At 46.7% G+C, this 20,125-nt stretch overlaps 1 protein-coding gene across 2 annotated transcripts in view; it reads left to right on the top strand.

Annotated features, from left to right (window-relative positions):
* The first annotated feature begins 4,389 nt into the window (after positions 1-4,389).
* Positions 4,390-20,125, top strand: part of AP1S3 (adaptor related protein complex 1 subunit sigma 3) — a 58,908-nt gene continuing 43,172 nt past the window's right edge. The window contains exon 1 of one of the 2 annotated variants that reach the window (XM_043577978.1): positions 4,390-4,539. In XM_043577978.1, coding sequence (XP_043433913.1) covers positions 4,537-4,539 — 3 coding nt within the window. In that variant the 5' untranslated portion in view covers positions 4,390-4,536. Of the gene's footprint in view, positions 4,540-16,918; positions 17,079-20,125 lie in introns of those variants that run through there. The other variant, XM_043577979.1, reaches the window with a different exon arrangement.

The raw sequence follows: 20,125 nt of genomic DNA, 5'->3' as shown, positions 1-20,125 counted from the left end.
ACCCAAGGTCAGTTTCAGGTTTGATTCAGGTCAGAAAAAGTCACCAGCACCTGATTATCTCCCTACCTCTAGGCCCCATTTCCTTAGCGTTGCCTTCATGGAGAAGCTCAACCTTCATGGTGGCAAGATGGCTGCAGCTGGTCCGGCCTCCTCATTCACCTTCAAACCCAGTAGGAAAAAGCTAATATACTGCTTCGAGAGGATTCCAAACAGTGTCCCAGAATTCAGTCTCATTGGCTTGGGTTACTTGATTCCAGGTATTTGCTTATATTAAAACTAAACATTGTCACTGTGACAATGCAATGCTCTGATTGGCTAGGACTGGGTCATGTGTCACCTCTAGGGCTACCAGCTCGTGTGTGGGAGTACAGAAGCAGAGGCATGGATCCAGAAGAGGCAAACAATATACGTCCGACAGGAATTTTTTTTACTACAGGTTTGCATAGCACCTTATCCTTTCCTTTCACAGGATTTGTGATAACGGTATATTTACTTATGGTATTATTTGTTCAGTATTTGTCTTTACTATGACCCTCTGCACTTGCTTTGAGAGGGACTGCGCCTCCTGTTCTAACTCTCTAATGCCTGGGAGCCAGCATAGTTCTTGGCACAGAGCAAATGCTCAATTAACATTTGTTTAATAACAATGTTACTAAACAACCCCCAAAACAGCAGACTGTAAAACAGTATATATGCTAGGATTCCATTTTTTGTTTTAGCAACTACGCCTTTCCCCTCCTCTGTCTCTACAGATTGCAAACCTGAAATACACCAGATATAATAGGAGTTATTTCTTGATACAAGAATGGGGTTTTAAAACAACGCTTTTCTTGATTTCCCTAATCTACAATGAACCTACATTATTTTTAGCTGAAAATTTTCCTGAAAATATTCTTTAGAAATACGTTGGGTAAGGTTCTTCCTCTTGGAATAAAAAATGTCCTGTTTTGACAAGAAAAGGGATTTTCCAAAGAACATAAGGCCTTAAACCAACTGTTTAAGGACAAGGTGAATTCCTGTACACTGCAGAAGGGATTATTGGAGATGTTGATTACTTAGGACATTAATAGGAGGGCACTGGGGACCAACAGGGCCAGGCTCCAATCAAGTTTGTGTGCTGCAGTGGAATTGTTACATAAGATGGCTTTGAAGTTGGCCTCTCTTTCATTGCTTCCTTTATTTTTTAACCTTGTAGCTTGACCCCTCCCAGTTTCTGGAAAGTTAGTATTTTGGCTTACGGACTATCATGGTTTTACTTTTATTTTCATGTCCCTAATTTCTCCCCCTCCCCCACCTCCCCGGTTGGTGGTGGCTTTTACTGCTTTCTCTCCATCTTCTGTCACCCTGTAGTTCCGGAGCGATCTGAGAAGTGAAACTCATAAATCGAGTCGATCTCTTGCCAGGGCATTGTGTTGTGAATAAACGTGCACGTACAGAATTGCGTTCGCCTGCTCTCAACCTCATCCGAAGCACGTTAGCACACTGTGCACGCTGGTCTCTTTCTATAACAGTAAATTTCGAATCTAAAGACCCCATCTGGATTGCAGCAGGGGGCCTCTTTCTACAGCGGAACGTCTTGAGCTATAGGCCTCTGGGTCGTCCTTGGGGTCAGTCTCATTGTTGGCAGACCTGATGTGGAGTTCAAAAGGGAGCAAAGATGGGATAGAGAAGCAAGACCCCCAAACGCAAGTTATTCCTCAGGGGCGCCTGGATGGCTCAGTTGGTTGAGCATCTGGCTCTCGGCTTCGGCTCAGGTCGTGATCTCACGGTTCATGGGTTCCAGCCCCACGTAGGGTCTGTGATGGCAGCGCAGAGCCTGCTTGGGGTTCTCTCTCCCCCTCTTTTCGTCGCTCCCCCACTCGCACGCACTCTCTTTCTCTTTCTCAAAATAAATAAGTCAGCCTGAAAAGATGCAAGTTATTCCTCTGAGACACGTGGGCGTTCTGAATAAACATCGCTTACCACCCACTGCTGTGTCCCACTGTCACGTATGAGGCTTCGGGGGGAACCAGCTTGAGGCTTGGTGCCGTGAGACCAGCCTTAGCTCTCCCTCTTCTTTGCCGCCTGTGCCTGCTTCGGTCTCACCACGTCTGTGTTCAGGCTCTCATCTGGACAATGGGCACAGTACCCCCCAGTCCCAAGCAGCATCAGAGCCTGACATGGGGCTCGATCTCAGGAACTGTGAGATCATGACCTGAGCCAAAATCAAGAGGCAGACACTCAACCAACTGAGCCACCCAGGCGCCCCAAGATGAGTTTTGAAGTCAAACTCCCCTCATTTTCTAATCAAACGTTCCCTAACACAGGCTACTCTGCGAGGGAGCTTTCTCTCGCTCTAATCTTTTACCTAACCCTCTCGGCAGGAGCACGGGGATTTATCTTTCATGTACACCATTGATACTCCAGCTCTTTCTACTAGCAACAAAACCCTCAAAGCAGAGGGCGCTGGGTGCTTTTCATAGGCTCAGCAAGGCAGGTGGGGTAGGGCTGTGCGCCGCCCTGAAGTCAGTGGAAGGAAAAAGACCCGCAAAGGTTATGGTTGAACTGGGTGAAGTCGAAAGGCCAAAGATAGGCGGAAAGCACACCTCGGGGTGACAATCAGAAGTTCGAAAGCAGCTCTCCTGAATTCACAGTAAATCGTGGAGCATCTGTCAGAAGGCACACTCACCCCATTGGGATGGGGCATAAATTGTTATATATCCTCTTCCAGAATCCTCTGGAAGATGCCACAACACCAGGGAAGGAAGCCAACAGGAGGCGTGAAGCGTGATGGAGGTGAGCTTTCTGAGAACTTTGCAGTTGCTGTCTTGGGGGCTGTAAGCCCTGTACGTGATGCCCTAAAGCAGAGAAGGCCCACAGGCTTGTGGTTCCTGCCATCTCTCTGACGTCCTATCACTTAAGTCCAGCCACAGAGGTCCCCTTTGGGGTCTTTCGAAAAGGACAACTCTCTTCTTTTCCTTCCGAGCACTGGCTTTTCACCTCCAGGTCTTACATCACTGTCTCAGGGGCATCCTTCACCTGCCCCCCTAGGCTCAAGGTACGTAGCCTTCCCTGAGCCCATCCCAGCCACCTGCACCCACCTTCCTTAGAATCCTTTCACCCACTTAACACTCATCTTACTTTATAATTATTATCTTGAATCATCATTATTTATTTACCAGTTTATTATGTGTTGTCCCACAAGAGACTATAAGCTTCCAAAGACTGGCTGGCTCAGTCGAAAGAGCAGGTGATTCTTGATCTTGAGGTCATTGAGTAGGAGCCCCACGTTGGGTGTAGAATTTACTTAAATAAATAAAAATAAAAATAAAAAGCTTCATGAGTTCACGAGCCCCACATTGGGTGTAGAGATTCCTTACATAAATAAACATTAAAAAAAAAAAAGCTTCAGAAGAAAGACAGCTTGTTTCTTCTCAGCTGGCCCCCCATGCTCCTTCTGTAGGACCTGGCACAGAGTTAGCACTGATAAATGTGTCACCAGTGCATGGACGGATGGAGCATGCCTTCTAACCCATCTTCCCAGCCCACACCCCGTGGAAATTACACAGTAAATCCTAGGAAGGTCTTTTGGCCTCCAGGGAGCACCCGGGCAAAGGTTTTTAACCTTTCCGCACGGATCTCTTCAGGTATTTGATAAAACCAACAGCCTCTCCCAAAAGAACATACACACACACTAAAAACTCTGCTTACAACGTGGGGGTCTGGACACTCCTACCGCCCCAGGTAAACACTCCAGGCTTAAGAAACATCAAGCGGGGAAGGGATGAGACTGGACATTCGACGCCACCAAGTCTTAGGAGAGACGTCCTAAAACCGGGCCTGTATAAAATGACCTATGTCCTTGGATTGCAGCATTAAAAAAATACACAAAGACGGGAAGAAATCGGGAATGGGTGGGGTGGGGGGTGGTGGCAAGCGATCGCTTCTAGTTCCGGCTCTGCCAGCCGCTCCCTCCCTTCTCGGTTTAGGACAAGCCAGCAGCGTCTGCCACAGTTCCCTAAGGGTATCTGCAAGTGCTGGGGGCAAATGCACATTTCTGGAATACAGGAATAACATATTCCCCGGGGCAGAATCTGGAAAGCAGCCCCCTCGGGGGGTCCCTGCTCAGGGGTTCCCAGTGGCCCAGGGTGCAGAGGCGGGGGCAGGTGCTTCTGCACCTGCCGCAGCCTGCGCGCCGGGCTGGGAGGGCTGGGGGGGTGGTGGGGAGGAGGGAGAGGAGGTGGAGGAGGGAGGGGAGGAAGTAGTGGAGAGACGGAAGGAGGGGAGGGAGAAAGCAGGGGAGGAGGGAGTGGAGGAGGGAGAGGGGAGGGGAGGAGGGAGAGGGGAGGGGCGGAGGGAGGGAGGGGAGCCGCGCGGGGAGGAGTCTGCAAACTTTCAGTTCGAGGGCATTGTGGGAAGCAGCCATGGTCTGAGGCGGGCGCCTCACCTGTCAGCCTCCGGCTCCTGCGCTCGCCTTGCGCCCTGGTGACCCCCGCTCCACGCTCGCCGCTCGCTCCTGGGCGGCCGGGGGGAGGGGGCGGCGGAGGCCCGGCCACCATGGTGAGTGACCCGGGGCGCGCGCCGGCGGGAGGCACCTGCGGCGGCCGCCTGGGGGACTCCGGGGTCCCGGTCCGCCGCCCGACGGTGCGGACGCGCGGGCCACCGGGACGCCGGCTCCGGACCCTCGGGGCCACAGGCGCGCTCCTTCATTCATTGGCTCGTTCGCTGAGCGCGGGGTCAGTGCCAGGCGCGCGCGGCCAGGTGCAGGGTGTCGCGGGGGACGCGGGGGACCTTCGCTGGCAAGGGGGTTACCTTCTCGGAGGAGGGTGTGGAGACGAGATGGGGAGCCGGGTGGCAGACCGGGGAAGTAAAGGTAACCGCCGCGAGTGAGTGCTCCCCAAGTCTCCAGTACCACCGGATGGCGGAGGGGAGAGGCCACTCGGGAGGAGATCGCGGAGAAGGCCCTTTGCGGGAGGTGACATCTCAGATGCCGGAGATCCCGCGGGGGCCATGCAGGTGGTGGGAGCCGAGAGAGAGCAAAGAGGAGCGAGAAGAAATCCTTGCTTGTGGCAAAAAGAGAGAGAGAGGGGCCAGGTCCAGTTGAGGCGGGTTGTTAGAAGCCAAGTTAAGGAGTTTGGGTTTTATTCTAACTTAGTTGAGCCCTGGGAGCCTTTTAGCGAGATTACTGGTCTCATCTCATCCCTTCTACACGCAAAAAAAAAAAAAAAGTGCCTGTGGCTGTTGGCGGAGAGTCGCCTGAAGGACACGTGTTCGAGGAGGGGTTTCCATCAAAGTAGAAACAAGGCGACCAGTTCCAGAGCCCCAGGTGAGAGGTCGTGACCTGCCCTCGGGTGGAAGCAAGAGCTTCAGGCGCCTCTTCCGTTGCCTTCTGTCCAGGGCTAGCGTTTTGACAGTGAGGTGGCCTGAACTGTGCCAGTGGCACTTCCCCAGGTGAGCTCAGGTCCCACATTTAAGTAGGAACAGAAGCGACCCCCAGTCTGAGGGCTTGAGGGCCCGCTGCGGGCTGGGCAGGAGATAGTCAAGGACAGTGTGGAATGCTAAGCCCCTGGACGCAAAGACCACAGATCCTGGCCCCAGGGAGAGGCCTGGCCGCACAGGCCGGAGATGCCTTTTGTTGTTTGTTGAGGATTCCTTGTAAATACAGCACCTTGTAAAAAGGAGGCTGTAAATAATGGAGCAGCTCTGTTCGTTTGCTCGGGTTTCCCAAGGAACAAGGTGACAGCGTGCGGAGCTCGCCAGCATCACTTGCCTGCTGGAGGGGTGGAAGTGGGAATGAACTGGGGCAGGGTCCTCACTCTAGACAGCACTTGCCGTGGAGTTTTGTTTTTTTTTTCTTGCTGGTTTCGTATGATCAGGTAGTCAGAAATGTGTGCAGAAATGTGTGGCTTTACCACCAGGCCTCGCCCACCAGAAATGCTCATGTGATTGAGCACTTCGGATAGGCCCAGTGGGATGCTCAACCCTACCATTCACCATCTCGGGCAAATCCTGATGAAAGTGAGTGTTCTGCTCTTTGCACTTTACCTGCTCCGACCTGTTTTTAGCAATGTGGCCCTGGACGGTCTCTTGACCTCTCTATGCCATTTGGCTTATTTGTAAAGTGAAGATTGTAAGTGTTCCCGACTTGTTAGAAGGGGTTCTCCACGTGCAGTCTGGGGACCCTAAGGAGTCCCTGAAACTTTTCAGAGATCCACAAGACCCGAGGAATTTCATAAGAGTTTATAACAGCACCATGATATTATGTGCCTTTTTCACATTCATTCCTACATGACCGTGTGTGGAGTTTGCTTGAGACTAACATGTCCCGGGATTATGTGACAGATTGAATACGGACACAGCTAGGAGAGTCCAGCTGTCTTCTACTGAGCCAGACATTGAGAAGATTCGAAAAAAATGTACAATAGGGGCACCTGGGTGGCTCTGTCACTTGGGCTCAGGTCATGATCTTAGGTTCGTGAGTTTGAGCCCCACATCAGGCTGTCAGCACAGAGCCCATTCTGGATCCTCTGTCTCCCTTTCTTTGCCCACCCCCCCCCCCCACCATGCTCTCGCTCTCAAAAATAAAGAGAAAACGTTTAAATTTTACAAAAGAAAAACTATAACCATACATAACCTACATAAATAAAAGGTCTTTGGAGCTACCTATTTTTAAGAGTGTGAAGGAGTCACAGGCAGGTTCTGTGAGTCAGTGCAAGTGAATGCATTTAGGGCAGTAGTTTTTTGCCCCCGTCCGAGCTCGGGGACTATAACGTCTGCTCTGTTATCACTGCCATGTGCTGGGAAGAACCTTCTTGGTGAGGGCCACTTTGTGACCCTCTGTCTTTCTCCTGCTCCGTTCTTGACTCCTGCCAACTCTTCCCTTAGGAAACTGAAAGGTGCTTACGCTATCCTACTTGCTCCCTCCGCACGGGAGATGGTTCTTCATCCCTGTGCCCGCGGGCCAGGTTTCTAGCACAGGGATTCTATACCTCCTGAATCTGGGGACTGTTTTTTTTATCCGAATTGTCTTGTTTGAATCAACTTTGTACCTCGGCACCCTGTCTTTGTTTTAGAAACCTCTGCCCTGGGAAGCAATGAGAGGGTTATTGTGTTCCAGGCATCCCCGTGGCTTCTGAGCACAGCGTATTTAAACATCTTAGTGGGAAGCCTTTACTGTTGGATGGTTGATAATGTTGGTGGAGGAAGGAGGATTTTCTTTTATTTGTTTGTTTATTTATTTTTTTCCCTGGCAGAAGATAGCAGTGAGGATTTAGAGGGTGAAGTTTGGGGGCGCCTGGGTGGCTCCGTCGGTGAGCCTCCGACTTCAGCTCAGGTCACGATCTCGTGGTCCGTGGGTTTGAGCCCCACGTCGGGCTCTGGGCTGATGGCTCGGAGCCTGGAGCCTGCTTCCGATTCTGTGTCTCCCTCTCTCTCTGCCCCTCCCCCGTTCTTGCTCTGTCTCTCTCTGTCTCAACAATAAATAAACGTAAAAAAAAAAAATTAGAGGGTGAAGTTTGAAGGGCTGTGGGGACGCCTTTACTAAAAATGCAAGCGGACCTTGCTTTATGCAGTCCACATGCTTCGGATGAGCTGAAATGGCTTTTAAAACCACGTTGCAAACAAAATAGAGGAATTACCCATTGAAAGAAACTCCAGGGGTGACCCATTTTTGAAATATGAAGAATCATCTTCTTGTGATGCAAATGATCATAATGGACGCTGCTTATATCTAAAGGGAGATCCGCTTACGCTAAAAACAAAAAGACCGAAGATTCTTTGGTGTGATTTTAAATCTTAGTTTAGAGAGAGACTTTCCCGAGCTGAACTGGGAAGCCAGTTCTTGATCAGCGTTGACGTCAGTCAGTTTGAAACAGCACGAGGGCACCTTCTCCTAAATCAAGTACATCAGAGTTCCCCGTGTTCGTCCTAATCTCACTGTATCGCCTGGAAACAGGAAGGATGAAGAGGGTTGCAGAGGGCTGAGGAGGGAGAAATCTAACTATGAACCTGTAGATCCTGCCACGATCCCGCCTCCCTACCCAGTATATCAATTTAATCGTCCAAGGCTTAAGTGAACTGTAATAAGCACGTAGTTATTTAGGCAATTTAAGTTCTAGTTCCAGGGTGAAGTAGTTTATTACAGCAAGGAGCACTTTCCTGCTCCAAAGCCTCGTGTGAGCTGCTGGGCAGCCATTCGTGTGGGGGGGAGGGGGTTGGGAAGAAGGGAGGGAGGGCAACGTGGCCTCGGTGGTGGCCAGTTATCCCCAGAGGCGAGACCACAGACAGCCCTTCCCCCAGGTCTCCCAACAACACCAGTGAGACTTGTGTTTACCCCACCCCAGGACTGTGATTCCTGAGTTCCCATTCCTGAGTTTCCCATTCCCATTCCTGGCCAATAGTGTCAACAGCTTATGATTTTTGTGTGACATTTTACAAACAGCTGGAAGGAAATGGTCAGCAGATTGTGTACTCGCCACAGGGTATTTTCGATGTGTGTCTGTTTGGGACCCATGAGTGATTTCATTATTGACTGAGACGTAACAGATAAAGCGAAGCCCATCCCCCAACACAAAGGACGAAAACTCCTTGAAGAGCCCCCAGAGATAAGCATTTTGGGATCTCCCCATGACCCATTCCTTTGATGATATTTTGTTGTTACTATGGCCAGGCCAGAGGTTCTTGCAGTGATCGGAGACTTCACTGGGGTTACTTCTTCCCTGGGGCCTGCCCGTGCCTATCCTAGCCATTTACCTGGGAGAAACTCCCTTTGGACCATCTGGAGCCCCCAGATCCTGTGCTGTGAGAGAATGCACTGGGAAACCAGAAGCCAAGCCCCTCAGGCCTCCCAGGGCAGCTCTGACCTGTCTCGCCAGCACCCTGACCGGCCAGAGGAACTGTGCTGATTACGTGGTTGCTGATAGCAGGATAAATGGTGACTTTTAACAATGAAAAGGAAGCGCTACAAATCATTTAAGTTAGAAACGAAATGCCGTTGAATGTTATGAGGAAACTGGCCTTCGAAAAAGCTCCGACCACGTCCCGAGCCCGGGAACTTTCCGACAGGTAGAAGTGAGTTCTGAAAAAGCTCTGACTAGTTTCTGCAAAGCGCCCGGGGGAAAATGATCAAGTGTCCGGGAGTCTGTCAGTGCGATGGGCCACTGACCTGCAGTACAAGAATAAGGGCACTCAGGATTTCCTATGTTCGTGTCCTTGTGGGATCCTCTCTTAGTAGGGCTTCCGGGCTGGTGACAAAGGATGGGTGTGTGGTGGGGTTCGCTGCGTACTTAAATGCTGCAGGAGGCTTCTGGCCGCCCTGGGTTATTAAAGACGAGAAGCTAAGGCCATGGTTTGCGAGCTGGGGCGCCTTGTACTTGGTCTTGTAGAGAGCGGACGTCAAGGGATAATCATGACTTGCACAGATCATTTTAGATTTAAAACTTCTTTGCACTAAAACACGAATGGGGGTGCCTGGGTGGCTCATTGGTTAAGCGTCCGACTATTGATTTCGGGTCAGGTCACCTTCTCACGGTGTGTGGGATGGAGCAGCCCATGTCGTGCTCCGTGCTGACAGCACGGACCTGCCTCAGATTCTCTCCTCTCTCTGCCTCTCCCCCACTTGTGCGCATGCGTGTGTACGTTATCTCTGTCAAGAATAAATAAACATTAAAAAAACTCACAAATGCGTTTGAGTCCACGCTGCAGAATTCATACACACTTTAAAGATAGAAAAAAAAAAAAACCTAAGAAGTAGCTTGTGTATGGCTAGTTGCTTAAGACTAGCACTCTACATCTCACGAGGCTACCTGCCTTTTTTGCTGTTTCGGTGATTTGGGTCGAAAAGGTTGAGATGGTGTTTGAAGACGGGGTCAGAAAAATTTTTCTGCAAAGGGCTGGATCATAAGTATTTTAGGCTCTGTGGGCCCTAAAGTCTCTGTCCCTGTCACTTAACTCTTCTATTATAGAGTGAAAGCAGCCATGGACGAGATGCAAATGGGTGTGGCTATGTTTTAATAAAACTTTATTTATAAACACAGGGGGTGGGCCAGAATCCGGCTATCGGCTGTAGTTTGTTGACTTACGTTCTAAAGTAACTTCCATTCATTCACTATATATTTGACAAGTGTATTGGGCATGTGCCCCAGGACAGGCAGTGCACCAGGTAGGACAGGCTATATAATTTGTCACACCTAATACAAAATGAAAATGTAAGGTCCCTTGCTCAAAAAACTGTTGAGAATTTCAAGATGACTGCAGAGCATTAAACTAAGGACTTGCTCTAGGCAAGAACCCTGTGTCCACGGAAACCAGCCCTGGGTCTAGGCCTCAGGGCTTGTGTTAAATAAACCAGAAGCTCCTTGCTGTCCTGGAGCCCATGTTCTTGGTAGAAAGTTCTTGAAACTTTCTAAATATTTTGTACCAATGACACAGAAGAGGATATTATAAAGCATTCATAAATCATCCTCTCATTTTTTTTACTTGATGGAAGTTGCAGGTGTTTCTGATGTGGGCAATGTGGGACCCTGTGGGAGCATGTGGAATTGGGGGCAGTCCTGGTGTAGGTGGCCACTTCAGGCCCTGCAATTTGACCCCTTCTCAGCCTGAGGAGGTGGGTCCATTCATCGGGCCAACTCAGCTGGCCCTTGGTCACTTCCTGAAGCAGTTGTGACTGGGCAGAGAGTTCAGGAACCATGTCCTTCTCCCATATCCCCTTGGGTACAGGATATCGAGGCTTCCCCAGCCCGTTCCAGGTTTGCCCTAAAAGTCCAGGTGTGGTGTAGTTTGTCAGTGTAAATCCTGTACGTTAGTTCCCCATTTGTGGAAAATGAGACCGATACGCCCATGTATAAACTGGAGACTTCCAGGAGGATATGAAAGAAACAGTGATTATTCCTGGGAAGGGCTCTAAGCATCCAGTGTGATACATTTTCACTTCGTATTGTATGTTCTATTAGACACTTCAGTTCTCTCTATTTGAATGTTAATTATCTTCTAAATTATATGAAAAATCACTTTTAAAAATTCTCCATTTACATTAGTCCTCCAGCAAGACTCTGTTTGGTTTTTCCCTGTGTTTTGTGACTTTTTCTTAAAGTTTATTTATTTTGAGAGAGAGAGAGAGAGCACAAGCAGGTGAGGGGCAGAGAGGAGGGGAGACAGAATCCTAAGCAGTCTCCGTGCCTAATGGCACAGAGCCTGATGCGGGGCTTGAACTCATGAATAGTGAGATCATGACCTGAACCGGAGATCAAGAGTCAGACACTGAATTGACTGATCCACCCAGGTGCCCTGCGTGTTTTGGAACTTCTTAAGGTTGGATGTGTCTGGAATTGGGATGTAGGCAGAAGTTTCCTGAAATCTCACACACACACACACACACACACACACACAGGCTTTCTCTCTGACTTGAGCTCTTGGCCAGCCTTCTGAGACTCCTATTAGTACCTGTTTTCATATGAGAACTGAGAAAACCTGAGGGGAAAAATGTGAACCATCTTTCTCACTTCAGTAACTCTGAAAACTTTTGGTAACGACGTAGAATAATGTTTCTAGTCACTTCATAGAGGACTGAACGATTCAAGTACAGAGATGGGTTGGCAGATCACCTAGGGTTGGCCTTCCTGCATTCAGTAAAGAACTGAACATTCCAGCAAGATTAAGAAGTCGCGTCCCTGAAAAAGTCAGGAAGGCCCCATCAAATGTGGCATCAGATAACGACTGTCACTGATTTGTTCTGCCCCTGATTTCAGTGTCTGCTGCATATCCCCAGCTTCCCAAGCCTTCCTTAAAAAAAAAAAAAAAAAAAAGGACAAAAAAAAAAAGGCAGCAACTTTTCGTTATATGGAGGTGAAGCTGTAAAAGGCTTGAAAAAAAGGTTTCTTTGAAGAGAAATGTCCGAATTTCATCAGGTGACAGAACGTGTTATTGGAAGACACATCTCTCTTGTGAAAACGTTCAGCTACTGGTTCCCTGTAGAAGTGACACGCGGGGCATTTTGCCCAGCTTCCCCCCCACCCCCTAAAGCCTTCATGTGTTCATTTCCAGAGGCAGGTGTCAGATGTCAGTGCAATGTGTCCAGGAGGAGCACATGATGAGGCCGACAGCCCCAAGCCCTGCATGTGTGCCCTGTGACCTTGACCACTTGGTTTATCCCTTTCACACGGGGCCCACTTCCTCGGTTTACCTGCAGATTGGATGAGATAATCCAGTTCAAGCCCTTTGCACGCGGTCTGGCACCTGGAACACATTCCATAAACGTTAGCTAGGCTATTTTTAAGAGAAACAGGAAAAAACCCTAACAAAATGTTTAAAAAGGGTTATAAGTTGATTCCCGCCTCCCCCCCACCCCCCCAGGAAACTTATCTGAACCAATGAAATGAAGAAACAAAATATCATAGACTGTAAACACTGGGGAGATAGGAGAAGGTAAGGGTTTTTGTAGTATCACAGTGTTTTTCCAATGTGATTCAAAACCCAGTGTATGTATAGGACATTTTTCTTTTATTTCCTAAACAAGTACTTTCAGTTTCTTTACTAAGAAGCCGAAACCTCAATTCTAAGTGCACTGCACATGCATCCAACCTTTTAAAGTTTATTCGGCCTCGTGACTTTTATACTTTAAGGATTCAGATAATCTAGTCTATGTCAACAGTCTTGGTAAAAAAAAAAAAAATAAGTAAGTGGGAGAGGGAAGACTTGACTATATAGCAAGCCAGGTCTTTCTCTCAGATTCAACCTGAGCTTTGAAAGAGGATGATGGATGTGCCATTGCCCACCTCCTAACAAATTTTGTTCACCGGTGTAGACCTTGTTGTCAAGGTATAAAGGCGCGAGGGACAGCTTTTTATTGAGTTCTGAATAGTCTCCAGTAGGAGGAATATGGAAGTTCTTAATAAACATTGAAGTGGTCATTACCATCGAGGTTAGCATATTAAGCATAGCCTCTTTTTTTTTTTTTCAACGTTTATTTATTTTTGGGACAGAGAGAGACAGAGCATGAACGGGGGAGGGGCAGAGAGAGAGGGAGACCCAGAATCGGAAACAGGCTCCAGGCTCTGAGCCATCAGCCCAGAGCCCGACGCGGGGCTCGAACTCACGGACCGCGAGATCGTGACCTGGCTGAAGTCGGACGCTTAACCGACTGCGCCACCCAGGCGCCCCAAGCATAGCCTCTTAAACAAAGTTCCTGATCACAAAAAAATTCACATTAAGAATGACTGAATGAGCATCACTATGAAATACGAATAGGGTCCAAAGTTATTCATGTTTCGCTGGACTTCAAAGTCATACTGAATGTTGCCTGGAATTTCTACCCACTATTTCCAGTTATCTTTTTGGTCCTTAAATGATTTGAAACAGAACCAAAGGCCGGTCTGCCTCTCAAAAGACTCTAGAAGAAAATCTAATGGGAGTTATAGTTACTCTATGACAAAAATGAAGCAATTAACAGGTATTGTTGGTGTGTTCTAAATTGATTACTCTGCCCAGAGGAAGTAATAAATGGAGAAATCATACGTGCATCACTTCTCAGGCTTTTTTTTTTTTCTCCTCACTTGTGAACCCTTGAGCTCTTTTAGCTGGGGAGGTTATTAGAAAAGAAAACCCAGGGACTCCTCGGTGGCTCAGTTGGTTGAGTGTCTGACGTTGGCTCAGGTCATGATCTCACAGTTCACAAGTTTGAGCCCCGCATCGGGCTCTGTGCTGACAGCTCAGAGCCTGGAGCCTCTTCGGATTCTGTGTCTCCCTCTCTCTCTGCCCCTCCCCTTCCCCCCGCCTCGCTTGTGCTCTGTCTCTCTGCCTCTCTCTCTCTCAAAAGTGAGTAAACATTAAAAAAATAAATACAAAAACAGAAAAGAAAAACCCACAAGTGTAGATCTGTTTCTTGATTGCAAGATATGTGTGTTGTGGGGAAGAAATTTCTCACATGCACAGGAGTGGATGATTAAGCACTGAAGTATATTGTTCAGATTATATAATTGCTGCAGAAGCAGGACACAGTACGAGCTCATGGGAGACATGGGCACTGGGCTGAGACCAGAAGGGCAGGACGATCCTGCCTGCAGCTTTTCAGAAGAGCACGTACTGTAGATATGCTGGATGTGCATGTGAGTGGGAAGGGTTCGTAAGCAGACCGTAGAGACAGGCAGTTTGAGGGAAATGCAAGTCCTGGAGGAGAGCCTGGTTTCTCATCGACTCCACCTTCTCCAACTTTGCTCGTCCATCAGCCCCAGTGGGACAGGATTCATCCAGTATCATCTGGGAATGAGTGGATTTTCCAGAGAGCAAAATGGACAAACTTTTTTTTTTTTTTTTTTTTTGGTTGTAGAGTTCAAAAAGTGTTAATACCCTCCTCAAGCATTTGGGGAAGTTCATCAGAAGTAGTTTGAAGCAGCCTCACTTCCCTGCTTGGTTTTGGGGATGAGTTAGTTGCCTTCTAAGCAGCCAAAGTACAATGGTACAGAAATTGCAGGTGTATTTAGGATGCATGTGTGTGCGTGTGTGTGCGTGCGCGCGTGTGTGTGTGTGTGTGTTTTATCTCCGAGTGGGTTAGTTCCTTTAAAATACTGGGGTGCCTGGGTGGCTCAGTCGGTTAAGCGTCTGACCGGCTGAGGGCATGATCTCTCGGTTTGTGAGTTCGAGCCCCGTGTTGGGCTCTTGTGCTGACAGCTTACAGCCTGGAGCCTGCTTCGGATTCTGTGTCCCCTTGTCTCTCTGCTCCTGCCCCATTCATACTCTGACTCTCTCTTTCTCAAAAATAAATAAACATTAACATACCAGCTGCTGTTCCTTCCCTCCACTACCCTGTATGTCTGCCCCCAAACTCTCTTCCTCCAATCACTTTCATGTATGTTTCAAGAAGGAAAGTTCATTTTTTAAAAAAGTTTGTTTATTTTAAGAGAAGGGAGGGGCGGAGGAGAGAATCCCAGGCAGGTTCTGCACTGTCAGCATAGAGCCCAATGTGGGGTTCCGTCCCATGAGCCAAATCATGAGATCATGACCTGAGCTGAAATCAGGAGTCGGTCGCTTAACTGACCAGGCCACCCAGGCACCCCCAAGACAAGGGAAGCTCATTATAATAGCAGCTTAAGACAGACATCACTAGGAAGACAGAAGAACATAGCACTGGTAGGGGTTGCCGCATTGGGAATGAGAGAGCTCAGGGCCGTCACCCGGCTATACCAATGACTGTGACCTTCACTGCTCTCCTGCCTTCCTGGCTCTGTTCCTGCTGTCACGTGAAGCAAGCTTGGACCTGAGGCATGATCTTAAAAACTCTTTCTGGCTCTCACAGTCTGTTACCTGCTGCAAGAAAATCCCATGTCTCTCTAAACCTAACGTACACTGTTTTCTGAATGTGTCAGAACCAGAAGCAGGGCGGGGGTGTGATGTTGAGTTGTTGATCCGTGTGTCTTTACGTTGCTGTTGATGCCTGACATGTCCTAGGTGCAACTTGCAGGTGCAGTTTCCATGTCGGCAGCTGGCCTGAAGGTCTGATGGCCATCCCAACACTGAGGGTACATAACTAGGTGGTGAGTCATTGCATTCCTCACACATCTGTCTGTTCACAGCGCGTAAACATCACGAGTGCATCGTTAAGTGCACGATCGTAAGTGCAATTTTGGCTTCAGTCAGCATAAGTGTAAAAGCACAGCGTTATTATTCTGCTTTAGGTACAAATTTACTGAATACCTACTGTGGTCTAACCCCGGAAATGGAGATTATTAAGCGCTATAAGGGAAACAGAACTGATGATGCTTCTGATCCCATGGGGAGGGAAACCTATACATCGAGCAGCTTGTACTGCTAAACCGTGGGTTTCTTCAAAGAACGTTGAAAAATGAAGATGTGGTCAGGAGGCACTAGGGTTCAGAGGGAAGTGTGAATCTGGAGAGAGGTTTTGAAAGGATGTTACAGATGTGCTTTGGTGATGAGTGTATTTCAGACACGGGGCTCGAAGGAGGAGCCAGCTGCTGAGGTGGGTCCCAGTAACACATGTTCTAGGGCCTGTAAGCAGATTGGCATGGCTGCATGGGGGAATGGGTTGGAAAACACACACACACACACACACACACACACACACACACCCCAAATACTTGGGAGCTAGATATCTCCCAAGAAAAGGTAGAGTACTTGGGTGCTTTGGTGGAGGGCATTGAAAGACAGGAGATTTTCTCTGTGCCATTCTGGAGGACAGTCCTGAAAGGTCTGTCTTTTCTGTTTTCTGTTCAGAACCATCATTTCACAGATGTGGAGTGTGAACAGTGGACAGGCACTGCTTGAGACAAACACCTAAACGAAATCTCCATCCCTCTGTAGTATTTTTAGATGGTAGGGGGTAGCGTGTGCACATATAGGTGTAACTGATTTGAAGTTTTAAAGTGAAACAAAGTTTTTTGTTCATCTTGTTTGTATTGGTAACCACACCCATTTCTGGGAAGAATTTGAGCCTATCTTTGCCAATGATCATTTAAAAAAGTTTTTTTAATATGAAATTTATTGTCAAATTGGTTTCCATACAACAGTCAGTTTAAAAGAAATTCAGGCAATAAATATTTATTGAGCAGCTGTTTGTCCATACCTATTAAAATTCAAGCCATTACACTTGCTCAAAAGTAAAAAAAAATGTAATTTTATTTATTTTTATTTATTTTGAGAGAAAGAGGGGGAGAGAGAGAGTGAATAGGGGAGGGGCAGAGAGAGAGATGGAGAGAGAGATTCCCAGGCAGGTTCTGCAAGGTCCATGCAGAGCCTGACATGGGGCTCGAACTCATGAAACCATGAGATCATGAGATCATGACCTGAGCCCAAGTTAAGAGCTGGATGCTTAACTGACTGAGCCACCCAGGTGCCCAGGCACATAAGGGACTGAAAGTGAAAACTTCAATTCTGGCTCCTTGTGTAAAGCTTTGGAAAGGACTTTTATTCTTTGTCAGTTGCAAGATAAGTAACTACTGGTCTGAGAAAAAAAGTTTTTTAAAGTGTCCTTCTTTAAAATAATGCGCTTGTCTGATTAAGTGATGTTTATCCATATTTATCAGTTTCAGGGTCAAAATGCTGATACTCTAAAGACCACGCAACTAAATCTTTCCAACACAGTAATGGTGAGACTTTTTTTTTTTTAAATAAAACTACCCTTTCAATCCCATTTTCCTGAGCTCCTTCTTATAACCAGTGAGTTTAATCATATTTTATCAGTAAGAGTTCAAAGAACAGAATATTTAAGATCAATAGGTTTGCAATAATTATTATATTTTTAGCAAATATTTACAACGTGAATGTTTCTAAAATATACTTCCAATTTAGAATTATATTCTGTACTACAGTCTTGACTATGGAAGCTAAAAATTTTAGACCTTGAGCAAAAGCGACCAAAAAAAAAAGGTCTAAACTTCTTTTTTTGTTAACTGTGAAATAAGATAGTCATAAACACAGTAGGATTTCCTTTTTCTTACAAAGCATCTTTTTTTGCTCCGCAGTTTTATTGAGCTATAATTGACCAAAGCATCTTGGGGTGGTATTTTTTTTGTAACATCATAGAAAGATTTATAATTAAATATCAGTTTTACTGAAAATGCACACAATTATTTATGGGAGCCAATGACTTTAGAGTTTATTCCATAGCTACACGTTGCTAAAATTGGGTTTGATTTCTGAATTTTAAAGTAACTATTTAAAATGTTGCACAAGAAAAAGAAATGAGAAAACAGACTGTACTTATCTTACATTGCCGGTTTCTCTACTGAGTGGTATAAGGAATGGTGATTTCCAGCAAAAGGGACCGCAAAACATCTATTGTATTCTCCCGTAATAAAACTTTATGCTACATGGGAAGTCTAATAAAAAAGAAACAGGTGTTCAAAATGGAAGATGTTAAGCCCATCTTCAGCCCTACCTGCACATGGCTGATTGCTATGACCCCAAAATGGGCCAGTCCAGTGCAGGCTGTAGTCTGATGCTCCCTTTTGGGTAGGGAACTGAAGGCCACCAAGTAGAGAATAGAAGCACTTTGGCCAATGCATGTGCGTATCACCATCCACCCTTAATTACTCACGTCTTAAGAATAGAAGGAACCCGGAGAGGAATCATATAATGAGCTCTGAGCAGAGGTCAGGTTCACTATCAAGTAATTAGCACTATCAGCAATTAATATAGCGTTAAACTATTTGCCTGTGACTGAAACTTAAATTGGTAACAATTAAGTAATGTCACCTTAATGCATGCAGCCTGCACAAAATACCGTGCTGGTGGTTCTTAAAGTTTTCTGGGATAAAAATCCTTCTTAAAATCTGCTAAAATTTCTGGACCTGATTTCTAGAGTAATTGCTCATCTAAAAGTTTGCATTTAAAAGTTTGCATAGACTTTCAAGTCTACCAACACTCCTTTCCCTTTTAAATTACCCTTAGTTAGACCTTGGGGATTTATTATAAAGGTATAGAATCCTACCTGAATTCAATACCTAGCCCTGCCACCTATATTTTGAAGACTCCACGAAAGTCTTTGAAGTGTCAATAACTAATTTTTTTTTGTATTCAATATGATACGTCACCTAGGTATGTGGATTAAACAATACAATAGGACACACATATAAATGTGCCCCAAACCGTGTCTGCCATGCAATGGATTGTCTTTATTGATAAATAAATAAATTTGTCATGTGGCATAGTATGTTCATATGGGTTGGTCTGTTAATAGACTGGAGTCTTCCTGGAGAAAAGGGACCCTGAGAAGTTAGATGGTGATCAGAAAGTTTCTTGGGAGAGTGCAGGATCAGAGTAGCCACATGGGGGGCCAGTGACAGTGTCTGTAGGGTGATCCCCCTCATAGCTGTCGTATCTACCTCCACTCTAGGTAAACAAGTCAACAGATGCTACTTGGAGAGGCCACACAGGTGCCTTTGTCCCTAGAGATGTGTTCACAGATTCTTCCAAATTGTCCTATTTTTTCAAGAACTCTGAGCAGACCACTGCTGCTAACACAGCTTTCTTCAGACCAGCTCCTGTAGAATAGGAGCTGGAGGCCCTTTCTGGTTGTCATCCCAGCCGTGTCATCCTGTGACCACACTGTGGCTGATTGAGCTGTGTCTTCTGTAGAGAGCTAATCTCACCACTATGGGCTATTTTATTTTCATTGCCAGATTATGAGGGTTACCTGTAGTCTTTTGTGAACAGGCTGCAGTCTTGTGGACCAGAGTGTTATGTATCTGTTTAACAGAGATTCAAAAGCATCATGTAGTATGTCCAGCAGTCTCACGGGCGCTGTGCACGTTTGAAGACTGCCTTTGACTGGTGGATTGTGTGAGAAAACCTCAGGCTTTAGAGTCGGACGTATCTGTGTGTTGGAATCCCTCTCTGCTATTTACTGGCCTTTGAGCTGAGTCCCTGACATAGGTATCATAGAACATCTATCCATGACCTCATATGAGTACTATCTGTTCCTTGCTGGTGGTTATCATGATTGTGATGGCTTGTGGCTACTCACATTTCCTGCTTCTCCTAGCAACACTGCATGTTCATGGCCCGGAACCCTGGCTTTGCTCGAAAAGGACCATCTGATCTCTTGATTTGTTTTTGATGGGTTATCAGTTGAAGTAGTTTTTTTCCAAATGTATGGGGATGAAAAGAATAGTCATCCACTCTCTGTCATAGAGGCTTATCACCACACACGTCACACTACATTCCTAATTTAACCAATTAACCTGAGATGATAAAAGTTCACTCTGACAGTATTGTGTTCTGTGGAATGCAAAGCGATGTACCTATAAGATTGGTTTATGTGCTTGGATTTGCTGTGGTGTTAAAACCGTTTCAGATTTCTTAGGAACCTAGGACCCATTGCTTTAGGTTTTCTTACAAGGTTCACATGTTAAGTTGGTTTTACAAATCTGTGCATCATTTATTTTAGGTTAGTACTGCAGTCCTTAGGAATCTGATGTCGGTTCATAAAGTTAGGGGGAAAGTGATTGTTATCTGACCCTTAAAGCAGAAGCTAAAGATCTGTTACTTTGGGTCTTTCTGGAGTTAATTAACCCAGTCTCTCTGCTTTCCTTGGGTTGAATCCAGCATCAGCCCTGGACGGTTTTTCCCAGACTTACCTTCCCCAGACTCTCCCTCCCGAGGAATACGTGTCTTACACTGGAGCCCAGGACTA

The sequence above is a fragment of the Prionailurus bengalensis genome, chromosome C1 (assembly GCF_016509475.1).
Source record: "Prionailurus bengalensis isolate Pbe53 chromosome C1, Fcat_Pben_1.1_paternal_pri, whole genome shotgun sequence".
Classification (NCBI taxonomy): Eukaryota; Metazoa; Chordata; class Mammalia; order Carnivora; family Felidae; genus Prionailurus; species Prionailurus bengalensis.
Note: the sequence above shows the minus strand (reverse complement) of the source record. Positions and strands in the feature narration are given on the sequence as shown.